Genomic DNA, 16,345 nt, shown 5'->3' with positions numbered 1-16,345 from the left:
CCATTTTATTTCCAAAATCCGTTTGAATCCCATCTCATTCTGGCTGACTGTGGACTTGACTTTGACAGCTTGCTTGAGGATTGTGGGCAGAATCTGACAATCCTTAGTCAATCCTTCCAAAAAAGCAAACAATAGAAGGTTGAAGCAATTTGCGGTTATGCTGCCATCTGTTGGTGGGCAGTTATAATTTGTTTTGTTACATGTAGGTCAGATTTGGTTGAGAAATGAAAAACACCATGAATCACAGAAACCACCTTTATTAAATGTCCCGTCCCGCCTCTTCACTTAACATTCCAAAGAGACATGATTGTTAGTGTTTGGGATTTCATGATCTCTGGTGTTTCCTCCTTCAGACAGAGTTCTCCAGCTGCCTGGAGACATCTTGCTACACCTCTAGCACACAAATGTGGTGCTGCGGATTGGAAGTGGAGTGAATTGGCAGCTCTGTGTGTAGAAGCTTACACAGTCCCGATCTGCACCTCTCTAACCTCCACCAGCACCTAACTGCACTCCCCATATAACCACCGACAGAAATCAGACCTTGAATTTTAACATAGAAGCCACTGTGAACATTCTTAATCCAAGTACAGCCACCTCTATTAAAACTAGGGAACCCCAGCCCTAAGATGGCTGCCTGTTCTTCCCAACAAGAACAAATGCAGTTAGGAAATGGATCAGTTTATTCAGATGCAGTTTTTGAATCCGTTTATTTAGAAGTATGTCTTGAATGAGGTGTCTCTTTGGACGTGGAAATGGGGAAGATGTGGATTAAAAATATCGCTGGCCAAATTGTGTGCCCTCAAGACACTGATCTACAGAGGTATGTTCCAAGCAGCCCAGTTGTGGCACAGACTTATTTGGGACCATGAATGAGTCCCTCGCTTTCTTGCCTTCCAGCCCAGATCAAGAGGGGTGAATTTGGACTTTTTAATGGTACAGCACTCATGGAATGACTGGTGTGTCCTTTAAAGTTGATGACCCTTCAGTAATCATTTTTACCTACCCCTTTGCAGGTATGGCAGATCCCAGAGAACGGACTCACTCTCTCCTTGACGGAGCCTGTGGTAGTTTTAGAAGGCCATTCAAAAAGAGTTGGCATCGTTGCGTGGCATCCAACTGCACGCAATGTGCTGCTCAGTGCAGGTATGATGTGTAAGCATTGCGGGGGGAATGAATGACTCTCACCTACGTTTCGTTCGTACACCAGATAATTCGGAGGGGAATTGCTGACCCTTCCCAGTTACCATTTCCCTGAGTTCCTTTGGTCTGTAGGGCTGGGTCAATCACGATACTGTTCTTGTTTTACTGTATTACCAGTCACAGACCCCATTATGCTAGATGCAGTATAAACAGAACAATACTGCTTTTTTTCTCTGCTAATGCAGAGAGTTACCATCTTCTCCGATTCTGTGCTGAGTGCTTGCCCTCTCTGATTTGCAGATATGAGACCTAGGAAATTGTCTGCAGGAAACAGTTGTATTTAAACCATTCCAGACTTTATTGATAAGCAAGTATAACAACCGTTTCAGGTTTAGCTATTCAACAATTCACCCTCTCCCCCCTCCCCTTTTAACAAAAGTGTAAATGTTTCTCTTTTCCAGGTCAGTTTCTCATATACTAACAAAAAATAACAAATGGGGGTGGTGGTCTCTTACTGATAGTCCAAGGTATCAAAGCAAAGGTGTCAAAGATTATAAGCATACATATTGCAGGCCTCCTCCATCCGTCCAGTTCCATCTTTGGTCCTGTCCACATTAGCAGAAGTTTACAAGTGTGTTGGCAACAATTTTCAAATACTGTTAGTCTTGACATGGTTTGTTTTCACACTCAGTACAGTGTGTAACTATGTGAATAACCTATGATGGAAACCTGGTAGGGGACTGAGTCTGCATTAGGTGTCTGCTAGCAGGGATACCCAGGAAAGCAAGTACCTCTGCATGCTGGTGAGAACAGTATCGAAAACCAGCTGTAGCTAGCTACAGTGTATGGTTCTGGCAGGACCCTGCTTCAAATGTGTAGCTGCTATGGTTTTGTTCCCATGTGGACAGCACCTAAGGCAGAGGTAATCAATTATTTTTTGTCAAGGTCCCAATTTCTTGGTCAAGGTATAGTCAAGGTCCCCTCCCCTAACCCCTGATTGCCCACCAGCTCCCTGCCTGAAGAGTAGAGTGACCTTATTTCCCTAACAGGAAAACAGGATTCAGAGGGCTAGCCTGAGCCACCTGGTGTTGCTGCTCTCCCCGCCCCCTCCCCATGTTCCTCTGTGTCCCCAGTTGAGCCAAGTTGCAGAGATGGGGGCAGGTGGAAGAGGAATGGGTATCTGGGTAGCGAAGCAAGGTGTGAATGTTTGTGAGTACTTTTGAGCTTGGAGCCAGGAGGTGAAGCTATTGGACTATGATCCAGCTAGTGGTGAAATGCCCCTTTGGAGGCTGGGATAACGGGGCGGGGGGACAGAAAGGAGGTTCCAGATAGTGGGAGGGACCAAGGAGATGCCAGAGAGCAGCCCTGGGGAGGCCAGGATGTGGCAGTAGTGGGTGACTGGAGGCAGACTGGGAAGGGAAAGGGGCTGGTTGCGGGGGGAGTGGCTGGGGAGGGCTCTGGGGACTGGCCCTGAAGCACGGGGTGGGGAGGAGACAAAGCCAGGGTGGGGGGGCTCTGGAGAACACCTGGAGGGGGGGGGTGTTGTGCTTGGTGTCCCAGCACAAGCGGATGCTGCAGGATCCCTTCAGGCACTTACCAGCTGGGTTTCCAGGTAGGGCCCAAGGCCCACAAGTTGCAACTCCATGGCCCAGCCAACCCCACCATCTCCAGGAAATGCAGAGAAGAATTTGAATTAGGGCCCGGACAGTGCTGCCCTCTGGGCTGCAGAATGAGCACGTTGCACTCCCATCGTTTCCTGATTGGAGCGGCAGGGCATAGTGGAGACACATTGGACTGCCTGTGGGGGCGGGGTGTGTGTGTGCAGACATGCCCTCCTAAGTGTTGCCACTCACCCCCCTGCCCCATCCCTGCACTGCTGCCTGTGGGCTGAGGCTGCACAAGCAGCCGCCCAGGGGAACACACTGCCCACCAGCTTGGGGACCCTGCGCTGGGGAGTGGACGCGGCTCCGCACGGCTCCAGCGCCGGCTCAGGTTCAGCCTGTGCAGTCTGCTGAAAAGCGCCTGGTGGTCGGGATTTGGCCCACAGTCCACCTATTGACTACCCCTGGCCAAAGGCCTTGTCTGCACGAGAACGGTACTGCTTTAGTGAAATCTGTGCAGCCCCTTGGGAAGATGCTTAATTTGGTTTAAGGATGCCGTATCAGTTTAGCTGAATTGCTATAACTTTCCCATGTAGACAAAGCCAAAGTCCCTGTTTGAGACTAGCCAAACAGTCTTGCATGTCCATCTGAATGGTACCTGCATGTGTTTGGAGAGTCTTTTCACAAACTCTCACTTTCAGTACTTACTGTCCCCTTTATTTGCACAGCCCATCCAATGGGATTCCCTTAACCTCTGTTACAATTGCATCCTTTGACAGGCGTGCCGAAGAAAACAAGATGAAGACATATTTTTGTGGTCCAAGTCAGTCTCAGTAAAAGTGGCATGAGGACTTGATTGCGTAGCCTGAAACTCTGCGAAAGTTGGCTAGGTTAGTTTTGAGTCTAGTAATGGAAACTAGCAGAGTTTCACTGGAATCTTTTCTGGGTCATTAGATCCTCTGTGCCCTCTGCATAGGCAGATGTCTTTTGAGACTTCGATTTGGTTTCGAACTGGTTTCCTAACCAAAGATTTGACTGACCACATCGTCAGCCTGCTAGGGCCATGACTGGCTGAGTCTACCCTCAGCATTGCTTGTGCGGGGGTCTTGTTGAGACTGCTTGTGCCTGGTGGAGCTCTGTATTCCCCAGTGTCAGAAACCAGGAGCCATATAATCGTTTGTCCCAGCTTTGAACATGCAAGATCCGTGCCTTTTGTTTCAGAAGGAGGCCGTCAGAGGCTGAAGGGAATCAGGGAGATTGGTGGTTCTGTTTCGCAGGTCAGAGGCCTAGAACACAGTCCAGACAGTTCACACCAGGTCTTAAAATGTTGCTTCAGTCACCTGCCTGGGTGTTGCTCTGAGTCTCACAACATGGGCCTAAAGCCCAAGTATTCCTACACAAAATGCATGGGGAGAGCAGCAACTGAGGCCAGGGCACTTTCCCTCTCGCATGTGCCTTTCAGCCGCACCTGAACCTCCTCAGCCTTCATCTTCAGCATCCTCTCTGTCAGAGACCTTTCCCCCTGTTCCACGGCCCTCTCGCGCCGCTCCACGGCCCTCTCGCGCCGCTCCACGGCCCTTGCCCTGCGTTCCACGGCCTTCTCCCTCTTCTCTACTTCCCTCTCCCGCTGGCTGGCACGCAGAGCCAGCGCCCCCATCTGCTCCATGAGGTGAGCCCATTCCCCCTCTGCGACTGGCTGGTGCTGTACCACAGGCAAGTGCGCCACTGGGCATTGGTTGACCTGCCTGTGCCCACTCTTCTCCAGCTCCTCTCTGTGCATGCTCCTCAGGTGTTTCCACAGAGCGGTGGTCCCAACGTTCAGCCCTGGACCACGGCTGACCTGTCGGCCACAGAGCCTGCAGGCAGCATATTGGCTGGGGTGGTGACCAGTCCGGGGCGGGGCAATGTGGAAGTACTCCCACACCTCAGAAAATCTCACTCCCCTGCCATGGTGTGTGTGGGCAGGCACTGCACCTCTCCGCGCTCCTGTGTTACCACCCTCTTCCTCCTCTATCCTCACGACCACCTCCTCCTCTTCCTGCTTCATCCCCTCTCAAGAAGTTCAGTACACAAAGAAGTGCAAAGTGCGACCAATGCTCTAAAACCCCTGCACCCCAAGTGTGAAACCTCTTAACCTTCAGAATGCCTCAAAGAAACACATCCATCAAATTCGTCCAGTTCACTCCGGGACCTTCTCTTCTCCCCTTATTCCTCCAATAGAGAGAGGGAGTGATTCAGTCTTATGTGACCGTTGTCTCCTTAGTAGCCGAGTCCCTGTTCAGTTCCATCCACTTGTCCCCTCTCGCCCATAGGTGATGCAGCAAAGCTGAGCAAAAGTCTTAGTTGTGTCTCGAGTTTTGGATTTCAATTAAACCAAAACTTGGAGGGTCCAAACCTGTGTGAACTGAAGTTGCTGCAATAACCAAACCTATGCTGGCTGGAATGGCAGTCTTTTTAAAGCTTTTCTTCCTCCTCTAAAGAGTCTCAGCACTTACCTAGTGCTTTTCATCAGCACCCTTCACAAATGTGAGCTAGTCCTCGTGACAACCCTGTGAGGTAGGTCACGTGTCCATACGTAGCCGGTGTGCAAGGCCTTGGAGTGCTTTGGTTACACAGCTGGGGTTACGGGTTAGAAATTGCTGGCTCCCCGTCCTTTGCTTGCCAGGCCACACAGCGTGCAAAATCCTCCGCACGTTGATTACTTGCACCAGTCTCGTATTCCGGAGCCCAGACTCTTTGTGCCCTGGCTTCTGGCAAGGCGCAGTCTGCAGCGGTGCAGTCCCAAAGTGGGCCGGGTGATTCCTCTTTCCTTTTAATAACAGCAACCAAAGCCCACGTGGAACAGTTTATGATACAGCCATGGCTGTGTCTGACTCTGCCCAGCTGGGGGCCCCCTCCCTAGTCCCTTGGGTTGCTGTAATCCGGAGCCCCAGGAGGTCTCAGTCAGCAAGGGGTGCTCTGAGTCAGTCCGTAACTTTCTCTGGTAGGCAGTACCAGCCGTGGGTCTCTCTCCTGATCTTCCCACGGTGCCTTTCTCTGCCCTACCAACCCTGGGCTGGGCCAGGCTGCTTCGCTTCCCTTCCTGCTGCTCCAGCTTCTCATCAGCTGAGACACCAACTCCAGGCAGGCTGTGCAGTCATGGAGGCACAGACTCCCCCCCCCTCTGCACAGCTGCCGGAGCCTGCCCTCTCTGCAGGCTGGGGGAGGAGGTGGAGCCGGGGGTTCCTCTCCTGGCACGCGCTCTGCCTTGGCGAAACTCTTTCTGCAGGTGGGGCGTGGGGAGCCTTGATGCCCAGATCCCTGAAGATTTGCTGGCCCCCAGGCTGGCTTCAGCCACTCTTTTCCCTCTCCTCTGCTGCTTCCTACCCCAGTTACTTCTTAGTGTGTGATCAGACCAGGAAGTGCTGGCCGACTCCTGTGTCAATCATTCTCTGCACTAGAGAAATTTTAAAGAGACAGGATCCCAGGAGGTCTGGGGCATTGCTGGAAGCAGCTGCGAGTCCCGGGAACCGGATTCTTAATTCACTGGATGGCGGCTGTAGGCCCAGCGTTACGCCTTTCAGTCTGGCATGTGGAGCAGTATAACCGGCACTTCCAGCTGTTCCGGCTGCACTGGGAGACCAGCTAGCAGGGAGGAGATTAGTGTGGCCCTGTATTTGGTGACTAAACAAACCTGGGACACCTTTTGGATGTCTCCAGCATACGAGGGTGGGAGCTGGGTGGATGATGGTTTATGAAGTTGCCTGTCTTAACCTCGCCCCTTGCTGAGCTTTGCCCGGGTGCCATATCAGGGGTGTTCAGGACATTCTGGGCTCGATTTTGCTGCCCGTGTACAGATTCTTGGTGCACTGCCACACTGGGAGTTCCCGGGATCCGTAGTGCTTGAAAAGGGGGTGGCCAGCGGGGCCAGGAAAGGGCTCTGCTGTTCTAGCAGTGCAGTGTTTGTAGTAGAGGAGGGTGCTGGGGGAAGAGGCAGAATGCCAGGCCAGGAGGAGGTGGGGAAAGCAGGACGAGCACAGGGCAGACAGGTTGGTAGGGCACAGATGAATTAGAACCAGGAGGGAATCTAGGTTTCAGAACACTACGTCCACCCCCACTAAACCTGGGATCTGGCCACTGGATGGCAGACAGATTTGTCCCCTAGTGGGAGGCTGATGAAGTGCTTTGAAGATGACAAGTGCTGTGTTTGTGCCTAGTAGTATTGCCTGTGTGGAACGGCGCTGCTGTGCGAAAGTCTCCATTCTTGCTAGCCCCTTACTGCTGACCTGGGCCATATGCAAACTGGGATTGGGGCGGGGCCAAGAAAAAGAGCTGTCTGGCTGATGAGCGCCCAGCAGAGGTGGGGGAGGGATCTTGGAGAGCCTTTGGGGCTGTTCTCTTTATCAGAGGCCTTGGCTACACTGGCAATTCACAGCGCTGCCCTTGCTGCGCTCAGGGGTGTGAAAAAACACCCCCCCCCCCCCCCCCCGAGCACAGCGAGTGCAGCGCTGTGAAGCGCCAGTGTAATCAGCACCTGCAGCGCTGCACGCTCGCTCGCAGCACTGCAAGCTATTCCCCTCGGAGAGGTGGAGTACTCGCAGCGCTGCGAGAGAGCTCTCGCGGCAGCAGCAGCGCTGTGAATCCGCGAGTGTAGCCAAGGCCAGAGTGTGGTGGCTGAAGGTCTGGCACAGGAAGGGAAGAACAGTGTAGTCTAATCTAAGTGGCAGCTAAAATACCAAGAAGTGGCTTTTTACTTCCTGCATCTAAGAAGGAGAAAGTTTCTATTCCTGGTTGCTAGAGGCAGCCTTGACCCTGCTGGAACCATGCAACAAGCCAGCTGAGCTAAGCATAAATCTGACCACAGCAGACAGCAAACCCTGCCGGCCTTTCGCCCAGTTGGCTTGTATAGTGTCGCTGCAGCAAACGGAAGTGTCCTCCAGCCTGACACCAACTTCTCAATAGCCGCCTTCTGCCACCGGGTTACCCAGATGGTCTTCAAATTCTGCTCATTAATTTATTGCAAATGTTTGTCCCCAGTCCACTAATAATCTACAGGAAGGGTTCTGTGTGAACTCTCCTGAGGCTGCTTAAAACGGAGAGTCCTTCCTATTTTATTCTTGCATTGCAAGCGCTGGGAACAGATTGTACAATGCTCCTTATCAGGCACCTAGACATTGTACCTTCTGTTCTGGGCAACTGCAGGACATCCTTAATGCCACTGACCTTGAGAAATGTTCTTCATCCCAAACACACAGGTTACGAGCAACTTTAAACGTGCCCAGGTGGTGTATCCTGGAGGGTACAGGTGGCTCTATGCTGCTTTACAGTTTTCTGACTTAAATACCCCCTTAAAATGGAAGCAGGCCTTCCACATGTTCTACCCATGGCATGGCTACACAGATTGATACTGACTGTGCATCTGCAAACCATATGAAGCGTGGGGGAGGTCTCTTTATTCTGGAGAATCTGCTTTTGTTGCTAGCACAGTGGGGTCTTGGTCTGTTACCAGGGCTCCTCGTCCTGCAGTAACACAATTAATGATGGAAGCAGAACATAGATCAAGTTTTTTCCTCTTCCTGAGAATAGAACTGGCTTTCCTTAGAACTATCCTTTGTTTTAAACCCCTCTGAAAACTGCCTGTGTGTTCTGGATGTGGGTTGACTCTAAGGTCTGGTTACTGTTCTCCTTTAGGTTGTGATAATATAGTCATTATCTGGAATGTGGGAACAGGTGAAGCCCTTATAAACCTGGATGACATGCATCTGGACATGATTTACAATGTGAGCTGGAATCGCAACGGCAGCCTGATCTGTACAGCTTCTAAAGACAAAAAAGTCCGAGTGATTGACCCTAGGAAACAAGAAATTGTTGCTGTGAGTATGCTAAAAGCAGTGGAGTGTCAGTGCAGGAGATGCTTAGCAAAAGCATGTAGACAAACTCAATGTTTGTGTTTTGTTTAATGTGGTGAGACATTTGCAAAGCCGGTGAAATGTTACAGGAAGGGTAGCAGTGCTGAGACACTCCATCTAATTTTATTCGCATTTGTGCTTGAATTATCAACATTTTGGGCCCGATTTTTAAATCTGCACAAGGGTAATTTCACGTGTAATTTTCAGGCAAAATTGGGTACCTGTAGATGCAGAGGGAGAGTTAGTGGCATAGCTGTCCATTTGCATGTGCTGTAGCTTGTTGAAACATCAGTTCGTTTCAATCTTGCTTTTAGAATGTGTAATTCTGCATGCTAGGCAGCGCTGAAAGAAACCAACTGAATGGATGCTGCTTTTCTTGTACATTAGTAATTATTTTTTCACCTGGAGCTTTGGGCAAGGACCTGGAGGCTGTATCCCATCTGGTCAGCTTCTTGGGGCAGTGGTTCTATGCAACTCGACGAATAGAATTTGGGTTAATTCATCATGAATCAGGATTTCTGAGTGCTGAATGTTTTTCTCTGCAAATCCATTTCAGGAGAAGGAGAGGGCCCATGAGGGAGCGCGGCCCATGAGAGCCATCTTCCTCTCCGATGGCAACGTCTTTACCACCGGCTTCAGCCGCATGAGTGAACGGCAGCTCGCCCTGTGGAATCCTGTATGTGCCATCCAGCTGGTCCTTAGTTATAATGCTGTCATAAGTTACTGGCCAAGACAGCCTGCTAGTTACCGCAACGCTTACATTTTATTAGTGAGATTATATTCCCCTTTTCCTCAGCTCTCTAATCCTGCCCCTACATGTCACAGCCGAGGACAGCGACAACCTGTTTAGGCCCCAAATTTGTATCTGTAAAGGAAATTGACTCTTGTATAACCTCCTTGGAGGAAGTCGTCTGTGTCTTCCCAAGAACAGTGAAGACATAACAGCAGCTAAATATTCAACGCTGCATTTATCATTGAACAGCTTAGAAAATATATGCAAAGGAGTGATGTCCTAGAACAAGCCAGCCGAGCCAAACGTAAATCTGACCAAAGCAAAAAGCAAATCCTGTAGGCCTTCCGAGAGGGCCACGTCCATCTGAAATCTTTCATGTGCCGTCACAGTGTGGTACCTAGCTTGACGTAGTCTGTTTCTTACTGTGCAATAGACTTAGTACCATGGTTGTGTCTCTAATCTCTTCCTTAACTTGGCGTGTGTTAAAAACAGCTTACTCTCAAACAATGACCGTGCGTGCTACAACGTAAGGCCCTTCAGAGAAGTGAAATTGCTGTTGGTCATTCCCCTAAACAGTAGGAATCACAAAGGATTTAGCTAATGAATTTACTGGGGATTCCTATTCTCTGATGATCTGATACAAATCTCATTTGCAGAAAAATATGGAAGAACCAATAGCCCTGCATGAAATGGACACCAGCAATGGGGTGCTGCTTCCATTCTACGACCCGGACACCAATATCATTTACTTGTGTGGCAAGGTAAGGAGTAGCTTCCGAGAGGAGCGAAGTGGCTGTGCGGCAGTTTGCTTGTGAGAGCCTGTTGAGATAACGAATCTTGATTACACTGGACATCTGGTTTATGGTAGCCATGCTAATAGGTCTGTCTGAATGCAGCAGGAGACTGAGAGTGACTAAGCAGGCTGAGATGAGGCCATTAGCCTGATGAGCAGTGAAAATTTCAGTGGAGGAAATTAACTATAAAATGTACATTACTCATGGGGCAATTGTTTCTGATGCTTCTCTCCTTTTATGTAATGCTTTTTTGAAGGTCAGATTGTTATGAGATATTCCCTTCACCTCCCATGTAATGGAAACGCCACTGGTCCCTGCATTTAACCCCGCCTTTGTTGCCTCACCTACCTGGTACATTGCGGCTGCCTGCATCTCCAGCACTGCCTCATTCACGTCCGCTTTGGACTGCGGACGTTCCAGTGCAACACGGTGTTTGTAGTATTGCCGTTGTGTTTGACGGCTGTGTAGAGGCAGCCACTGGGCTGGAGGCGGCTTGTGCATTGGCACGGTGCATTCCTTCTCCCTTCAGGGAGGAGGCTCGACAGCAGAGGTCAGCCTGCTTTTTGTGTAAAGGACACGGGGCTTTGCTGGGATGGGAGTCCCCCCACATTCTAAGCACAGTATCCCAGGGCCATGGAAGAGTCACCGTCCCTTTCATTCTCCTCCTTCTTTGTTCCCTGCAGGGTGACAGCAGCATTCGCTACTTTGAGATCACCGATGAATCCCCATATGTCCACTACCTCAACACCTTCAGCAGCAAAGAACCGCAGAGGGGGATGGGGTTCATGCCAAAGAGGGGCCTGGATGTGAACAAGTGTGAAATCGCCAGGTAACTAGGAGTGCTGAGCGGCTGGCCCATGGATGTGAGCAACACGGCTAATCGGGCTAGCCCGTTTATATTCCTGCTTTCGTACATGTCCTGGGCCGCGCCGGCCAGGTTCGTGTAGTACAAAGCAAAACAACCTCACACAAGCAAGAGATGCATTTGGTACAAGAACTGAAGGAGGTGGGAGCACTTAAAAGCTCAATTGGATGTGTGGTCTGAGACAGTGACGCAAATAACGACTGATTTAGAGACCTCGCTCGCTCTCATGTTCCGTCAGGATTTCTGTAGTACCCTTTGCTCCCTGTGACGAGTGCTAATATTTCTGCTAGGGATAATGTGATCTGAACTGAAAGTGGGTCAGTGTTTGGGTTCAGACTGTAACAGACTGATGGACAGTATCTAACACAGCAAGCTGCTGGAATCGGCCTTGCTAAAACCAAGTGTGTTCCCTCGAGGCAGTTCTGATCTATATTGGGTCAGACATAAGCCTGGTTTACTACAGGGTTTAATATTAAAGGGATATCTCTTTGATAGTCTAGCATTAATCTCCTTCCAATACTGCTTTATAAACTTAGATTAGAAACAATTTCGGTCTCTTGGAGAACAGTACAGCAGCATTGGCTTAACCAAAGATTGCTGACGTGGCTGAAAACAGCCAGCGAAAGCCATGCCAGGCAAACATCCCACGGCACCCACCATAACCGTTTAATTGGTGATTGTCTTCTAGCTCGAAATACGAGTAGAGGTGGAAGACTGGTGTGGAGATAGGCCATGTGTAATGCAGCAGCCTGGTGGCAGAGAGACAGTGCGTGTAGCCTATATTTGTATAGTGCTCATCGCCAGTCTCAGCAGCAACCTGTGACATACTGAGAGCATCGTCAGGCCAAACTGAAGAGACTGCCTAAAGAATCTTGTTTCCATACGCTGTTCTCTTCGCACAGGGTGCCGTCAGTCCACCCAGTCATTAAAGGTATAGAAGCACTGGCGCACAAAGCTTGGTAGTTTTCACCAGCCCTTAGAAAAGCCCCTTCAACTGCTGGGTGTAATGGGGTGGGGGGGGATTACCCAGCTGAAACCTCTTAATCATTCTCATTTACCGCCTCTTCCCCCACCCCTTGACCACTAGTATCCATTTGGGTGAACAGGAATCAAGCCCAGCTTCCATGTGCCGACTGGCATTTGCTCCCACTAAGTTGTGCTTTTTCTTTTTGAAAGATTCTTCAAACTTCACGAGCGGAAGTGCGAGCCCATTATCATGACGGTCCCCCGAAAGGTGAGGTGCTGCCTGCAGTGGAAGTTGTATAGCACCTTCCAGCCCAAAGCATGTGACTAATTAATTCCTTCTGACTTCTAGTCTGACCTTTTCCAAGATGACCTGTATCCCGATACGGCTGGTCCTGAAGCAGCCCTGGAAGCTGAAGAGTGGTTTGAGGGGAAGAACGCTGATCCCATTCTCATTTCTTTGAAACATGGGTACATTCCAGGCAAAAACAGGGATCTCAAGGTGGTCAAAAAGAACATATTGGACAACAAGCCTGCAGCAAACAAGAAAAGCGATCTCATTAACACCCCAAAGAAAGCAGCAGACACCTCAAACATTGTGAGTAACGTCTCACAGGCCATCAGGGAGTGGCACTGGAGTCTCAGGCAGGGGTGCTCTACGCTCTGAATCAGTAAAAAACCAAATGCCCTCGTTACACTGGGCCCATCCCTGCAGTAACAGCCTAGCTAGCTAACTAGCATGGACTTAGGGCCCAGGGGCTATTAGGGTAGGTGGTTTTCCGGACAAGAGGTAAGTCTAAGATCACTTGTAGCTATTGAAGTGCCCTGTGAACCTTTTGCACAAATGTGTGTTAGGCCTGGTGATCTGGCCACACACGTACGTGGGGGATTTACAGTCCCTCAGCCCAGTTCCCCCACAGAGCTGCACTGGGAGGAATGGTTTTGTGCTGCTAGGCAGTGGTAGAGTTTGAAATGGTTTCTGACCCTAAAAATCCTGCTCCCACCCTGGGAACTTGTTCCCACAGGAATCTGACTTTCGTTTGTAATTCCTCTGGTTAACAGAGGAACTTTGAATCCTAATTCATGAGCCCATCATGTGTCTAAAACCAAACACAGCAAATCAGACAGAATAATCCTGACCGAGTGGACTGCTGAGAAGGCGGGTGTGAAACGCCCTGTGGTCTGGCTATATTGGCTGACAGGTGCCCCAATAGTGTTGGTTATAAGAGCAGATTCAGTGTATCAGGCCATTGAATAAAGGGGAATATAAACTCCATTAAAAAGCAAACCCTGGCCCAGTGTACCCTTTACATTTGCCCTAACTCCATTAGAAATGCTGCTAGTTGCTGTGCCATTAGCATGTTACCCTGTGTCAGAAGCTTCATGTTAGCACTCAAGAGCACATGATTCCCAGCTGGTTTATCTGTAAGAATCCCCCTTTGAAATCCCTTTGTGCTGGAGCACGTTTGCTTTAGAAACCTCAAACGTCAATATGCAGAATTGCTCCTTCCGGCCAATTTTTAATGAATTCTGGTTTTGTTTTTTGTTTGGTTCCAGCAAAACGAAGCCAAATTGGATGAGATTTTGAAAGAGCTTAAATCTATAAAAGACACAATCTCCAATCAAGACGAGCGCATTTCCAAGTTAGAACAGCAGATGGCGAAGATGACGGTTTGAGAGCAAAGGGAGCAGAACTTTGAGCTGGAGCAGGGCTGGGGAGGCACTGCCGTTCAAGAAGACATTCCATTTCAGAAGTTCGTCAAGCAGCAGCGTGCAGCATTCCAATAAGAACTTTATTATTCTCCTAAATTAACTTCAGCGAAAGCCGATGATTAAAAGCCAAGCTTTTTAGTGAACAATTTTTCTGATGTTTTAATGTGTTACGTGACTTGGTCAAAATTAAGTCAAAAGAATAAGTGCTACTTTTACAATTTGTTTCCAGATGTTATGAATTTTTGAAAACAAACTATTCTGACTGTCAGTGTTGTGCCCAATTATCCTTTTATAGAATTAGGGACCAACGCCACATTGTTCTTAACCATTTTTTTTAAAGTTGCCACAAAAAAAAGCCTTTTATTTTTCCTATTTGGCACTTTGCAGTATTTGTTTTTTAAATCTAAAGGGACACCACTGTGTGTGTGAGTGTGTAGAGATTGGGGTGTGGCTGTGCATGTGTGTGTTTATACTGTGTAGAGAACAAAATGAAGCTGTTTTGTATAAATCTTCATCTTTGAACAATCTGATCAGTTCCATTTGCAGTGTGGACAAGGCAGTTCTAGAGCCCCTCCCATAAACCCATGTGAGTTGACTTTACTGCCTTTTTAACAGTGTCCCAGTCACCATCAGCACCTAGCTTAAAAAACTTGGTTGTGAGTGAAGTGACTCATGTCACCCATAACTCTTTTTTCCCTTTCTACATTCGAGAGACTGACCCCTTGTCCTGGAGCCATGCTGTCCTCTTCCAACACTCTGTGCTTGGATTATCCTAACGTTGTCAGAATGGGCATTTTGTTTTTTAAAGGCCAAATATTTTTTACATTGCAGATGTTCATTCTGTTTATCAGCTAACATAAGGTGGAAGGGTGCGCAGCGAAATAGCTAAGACGAATGCCCAGAATTCTGATTTGCAAGCCAGCGGGACGTGAGCACGTAGCCAAGTTTTCCATTATGTCTATTCCAATCCTTTGCCTATCTGTAAATTTGTGTCTCTGCATTAAATGCTGCAAGACCAGGCTCCTTTGCTCATAAAGAAGCTCTTAAATTTGTGAGCTTAAACTAATTTCTGCCCCCATTTTTGATGCTGAGGAGTTCCAGCCCCAATATGGCTTTCAGAGCAGCATTAGAAGTAGTTGGGTAACATTCCAATGACAGGGCTCCAAAATCAAAACCCTTCCAATACCTGTTCTCCCTCTGTCACTCTCTCCTGGTAACCCCTGGGATGGGATTTTACTATAGCTGGTGGGAACACAAGATTTCCTGAAATATAAGTGACCTTTATCTCCAGTCCCATTGCAGTCCTAGCTTTTCTGCCCTGGTCTCAGAAACCTTTGAGATCCTCAGGTGAAAGATTCGATTAAGTGCATGTTAATCCAAAGCCAACATCCTGACTTGGGTGTGGGGCTACGACTGCCTCAGCCCAGTGACTGTCTGCTTACCATGAGGGTCTGCGTCATGAGAGGGAGCGGCGTTTGGGCCCTGATCGGGCTTGCAAAGGATTTACCTGCAGGGGTGAGCGCTTCAGCACCTGTTGGGGCAGAGGGTGCTAGACCTCTGGTAGTCGGCACAGTTTGCTGTGATACGTGTTGAGCACCACCCAGGCCAGGGCAACTTGCCTTGGCACCGGGGAAGAGGCAGATCAACCACAAATGCAGTTAAAACCTGTCTGTGGGCCAGAGCAGTGAACCAGCTGATAAGACTAAAATACCCTTTTCCACCTGAGGTTTGATCCCTGAAGGGTCTCACTACTGCTTAATATATATACACACACACGGGGACTGCTTTCCCAATTAACTGAGGAAGTGCCAGACGAGAGGCTGCCTTTGCATGGGGCAGGTTCGCATTCCTTCATCTGGGCAAAGGAGTGAGCGCTGAATTTCTCTTCCAGTAGTTTAGCTAGAATTTCTCAAGTTCTCCATTTTCTTGTATTTGCATGTTCAAAACTTATGATGGAGTCTCTTGTTCTGGAAGGGGAGTGGTTCTGACCGAAGGTGAAGCCGTACCATTGGGACAGTTAAGTGAACTTTTAGCAGGTGAAACGTAAGAGTTGATGAGAGAGGACAGAGAAAGTGTACAGTGTCACCGGATGAAAGCTTCATAAAACCAGCTCTGGGTTATTTAAGGCAGTGAGCCAATGTTCTTGGCGTTGTGGGTTGAAAATTGAGTTTGCAGCCTAGACAATTCATTGAATGTTTGGTGTGTTTTGTACTGCGATCAATGGCTGGTGGGGTGGGGTGGATTTTGGCAGACAAAACCCAGTTCTCCCCTGGGTAGTGATCTCCTTGTTAATTTGTATGTGTGTGCTGGGGGGTCTTTGTTTTTCTAATCGGAGGGAATGAAGTTTCTGAAATGCCAGATTTAACTGCCCAACCAACACTGTTGTAAGGTAGAGTGATGGTTTAAAGAGAAGGGGGCGGGGAAAGTCCTCCTTGGTTTTTTAGTTTATTGCTTGTATTTTATTTAAATGAACTGATGATGCCTAGCCAGGCTCAAACGGAGTCAGTGCCTGAAGCTTTTTTTAGCCGTGATATCCCAGGAGAGAACCAGCAAAGCATTGGAGAGATGCGCTCTTATAGAGCGTCCGTAGTATCCTGTCCAAATATTTGCTTCCATTTTCAAAGATAAAATCCTTGATTACAAAGTTC

At 48.8% G+C, this 16,345-nt stretch overlaps 2 protein-coding genes across 4 annotated transcripts in view; one reads left to right on the top strand and one right to left on the bottom strand.

The window, feature by feature from the left end:
• Positions 1-16,345, top strand: part of CORO1C (coronin 1C) — a 71,509-nt gene extending 55,164 nt beyond the window's left edge. For all 3 annotated transcript variants that reach the window (XM_054006179.1, XM_054006178.1, XM_054006180.1), the window contains exons 4-11: positions 1,014-1,143; positions 8,412-8,593; positions 9,186-9,305; positions 10,019-10,123; positions 10,840-10,985; positions 12,198-12,255; positions 12,337-12,582; positions 13,542-16,345. In XM_054006179.1, coding sequence (XP_053862154.1) covers positions 1,014-1,143; positions 8,412-8,593; positions 9,186-9,305; positions 10,019-10,123; positions 10,840-10,985; positions 12,198-12,255; positions 12,337-12,582; positions 13,542-13,661 — 1,107 coding nt within the window. In that variant the 3' untranslated portion in view covers positions 13,662-16,345. The remainder of the gene's footprint in view (positions 1-1,013; positions 1,144-8,411; positions 8,594-9,185; positions 9,306-10,018; positions 10,124-10,839; positions 10,986-12,197; positions 12,256-12,336; positions 12,583-13,541) is intronic.
• LOC128824559 (zinc finger BED domain-containing protein 2-like) lies at positions 2,580-6,388 on the bottom strand. Its single transcript, XM_054006181.1, has one exon. The coding sequence runs from the start codon at positions 4,786-4,788 to the stop codon at positions 4,135-4,137; it is 654 nt and encodes a 217-aa protein (XP_053862156.1). The 5' UTR covers positions 4,789-6,388; the 3' UTR covers positions 2,580-4,134.

Source organism: Malaclemys terrapin, chromosome 16 (assembly GCF_027887155.1).
Source record: "Malaclemys terrapin pileata isolate rMalTer1 chromosome 16, rMalTer1.hap1, whole genome shotgun sequence".
Taxonomy (NCBI): domain Eukaryota; kingdom Metazoa; phylum Chordata; order Testudines; family Emydidae; genus Malaclemys; species Malaclemys terrapin.
This window is presented reverse-complemented; position numbering and strand designations above follow the sequence as displayed.

Excerpts from the sequence above, each read along its gene's own strand:
- LOC128824559 (XM_054006181.1), bottom strand. The coding sequence starts at position 4,788 with ATGAAGCAGGAAGAGGAGGAGGTGGTCGTGAGGATAGAGGAGGAAGAG.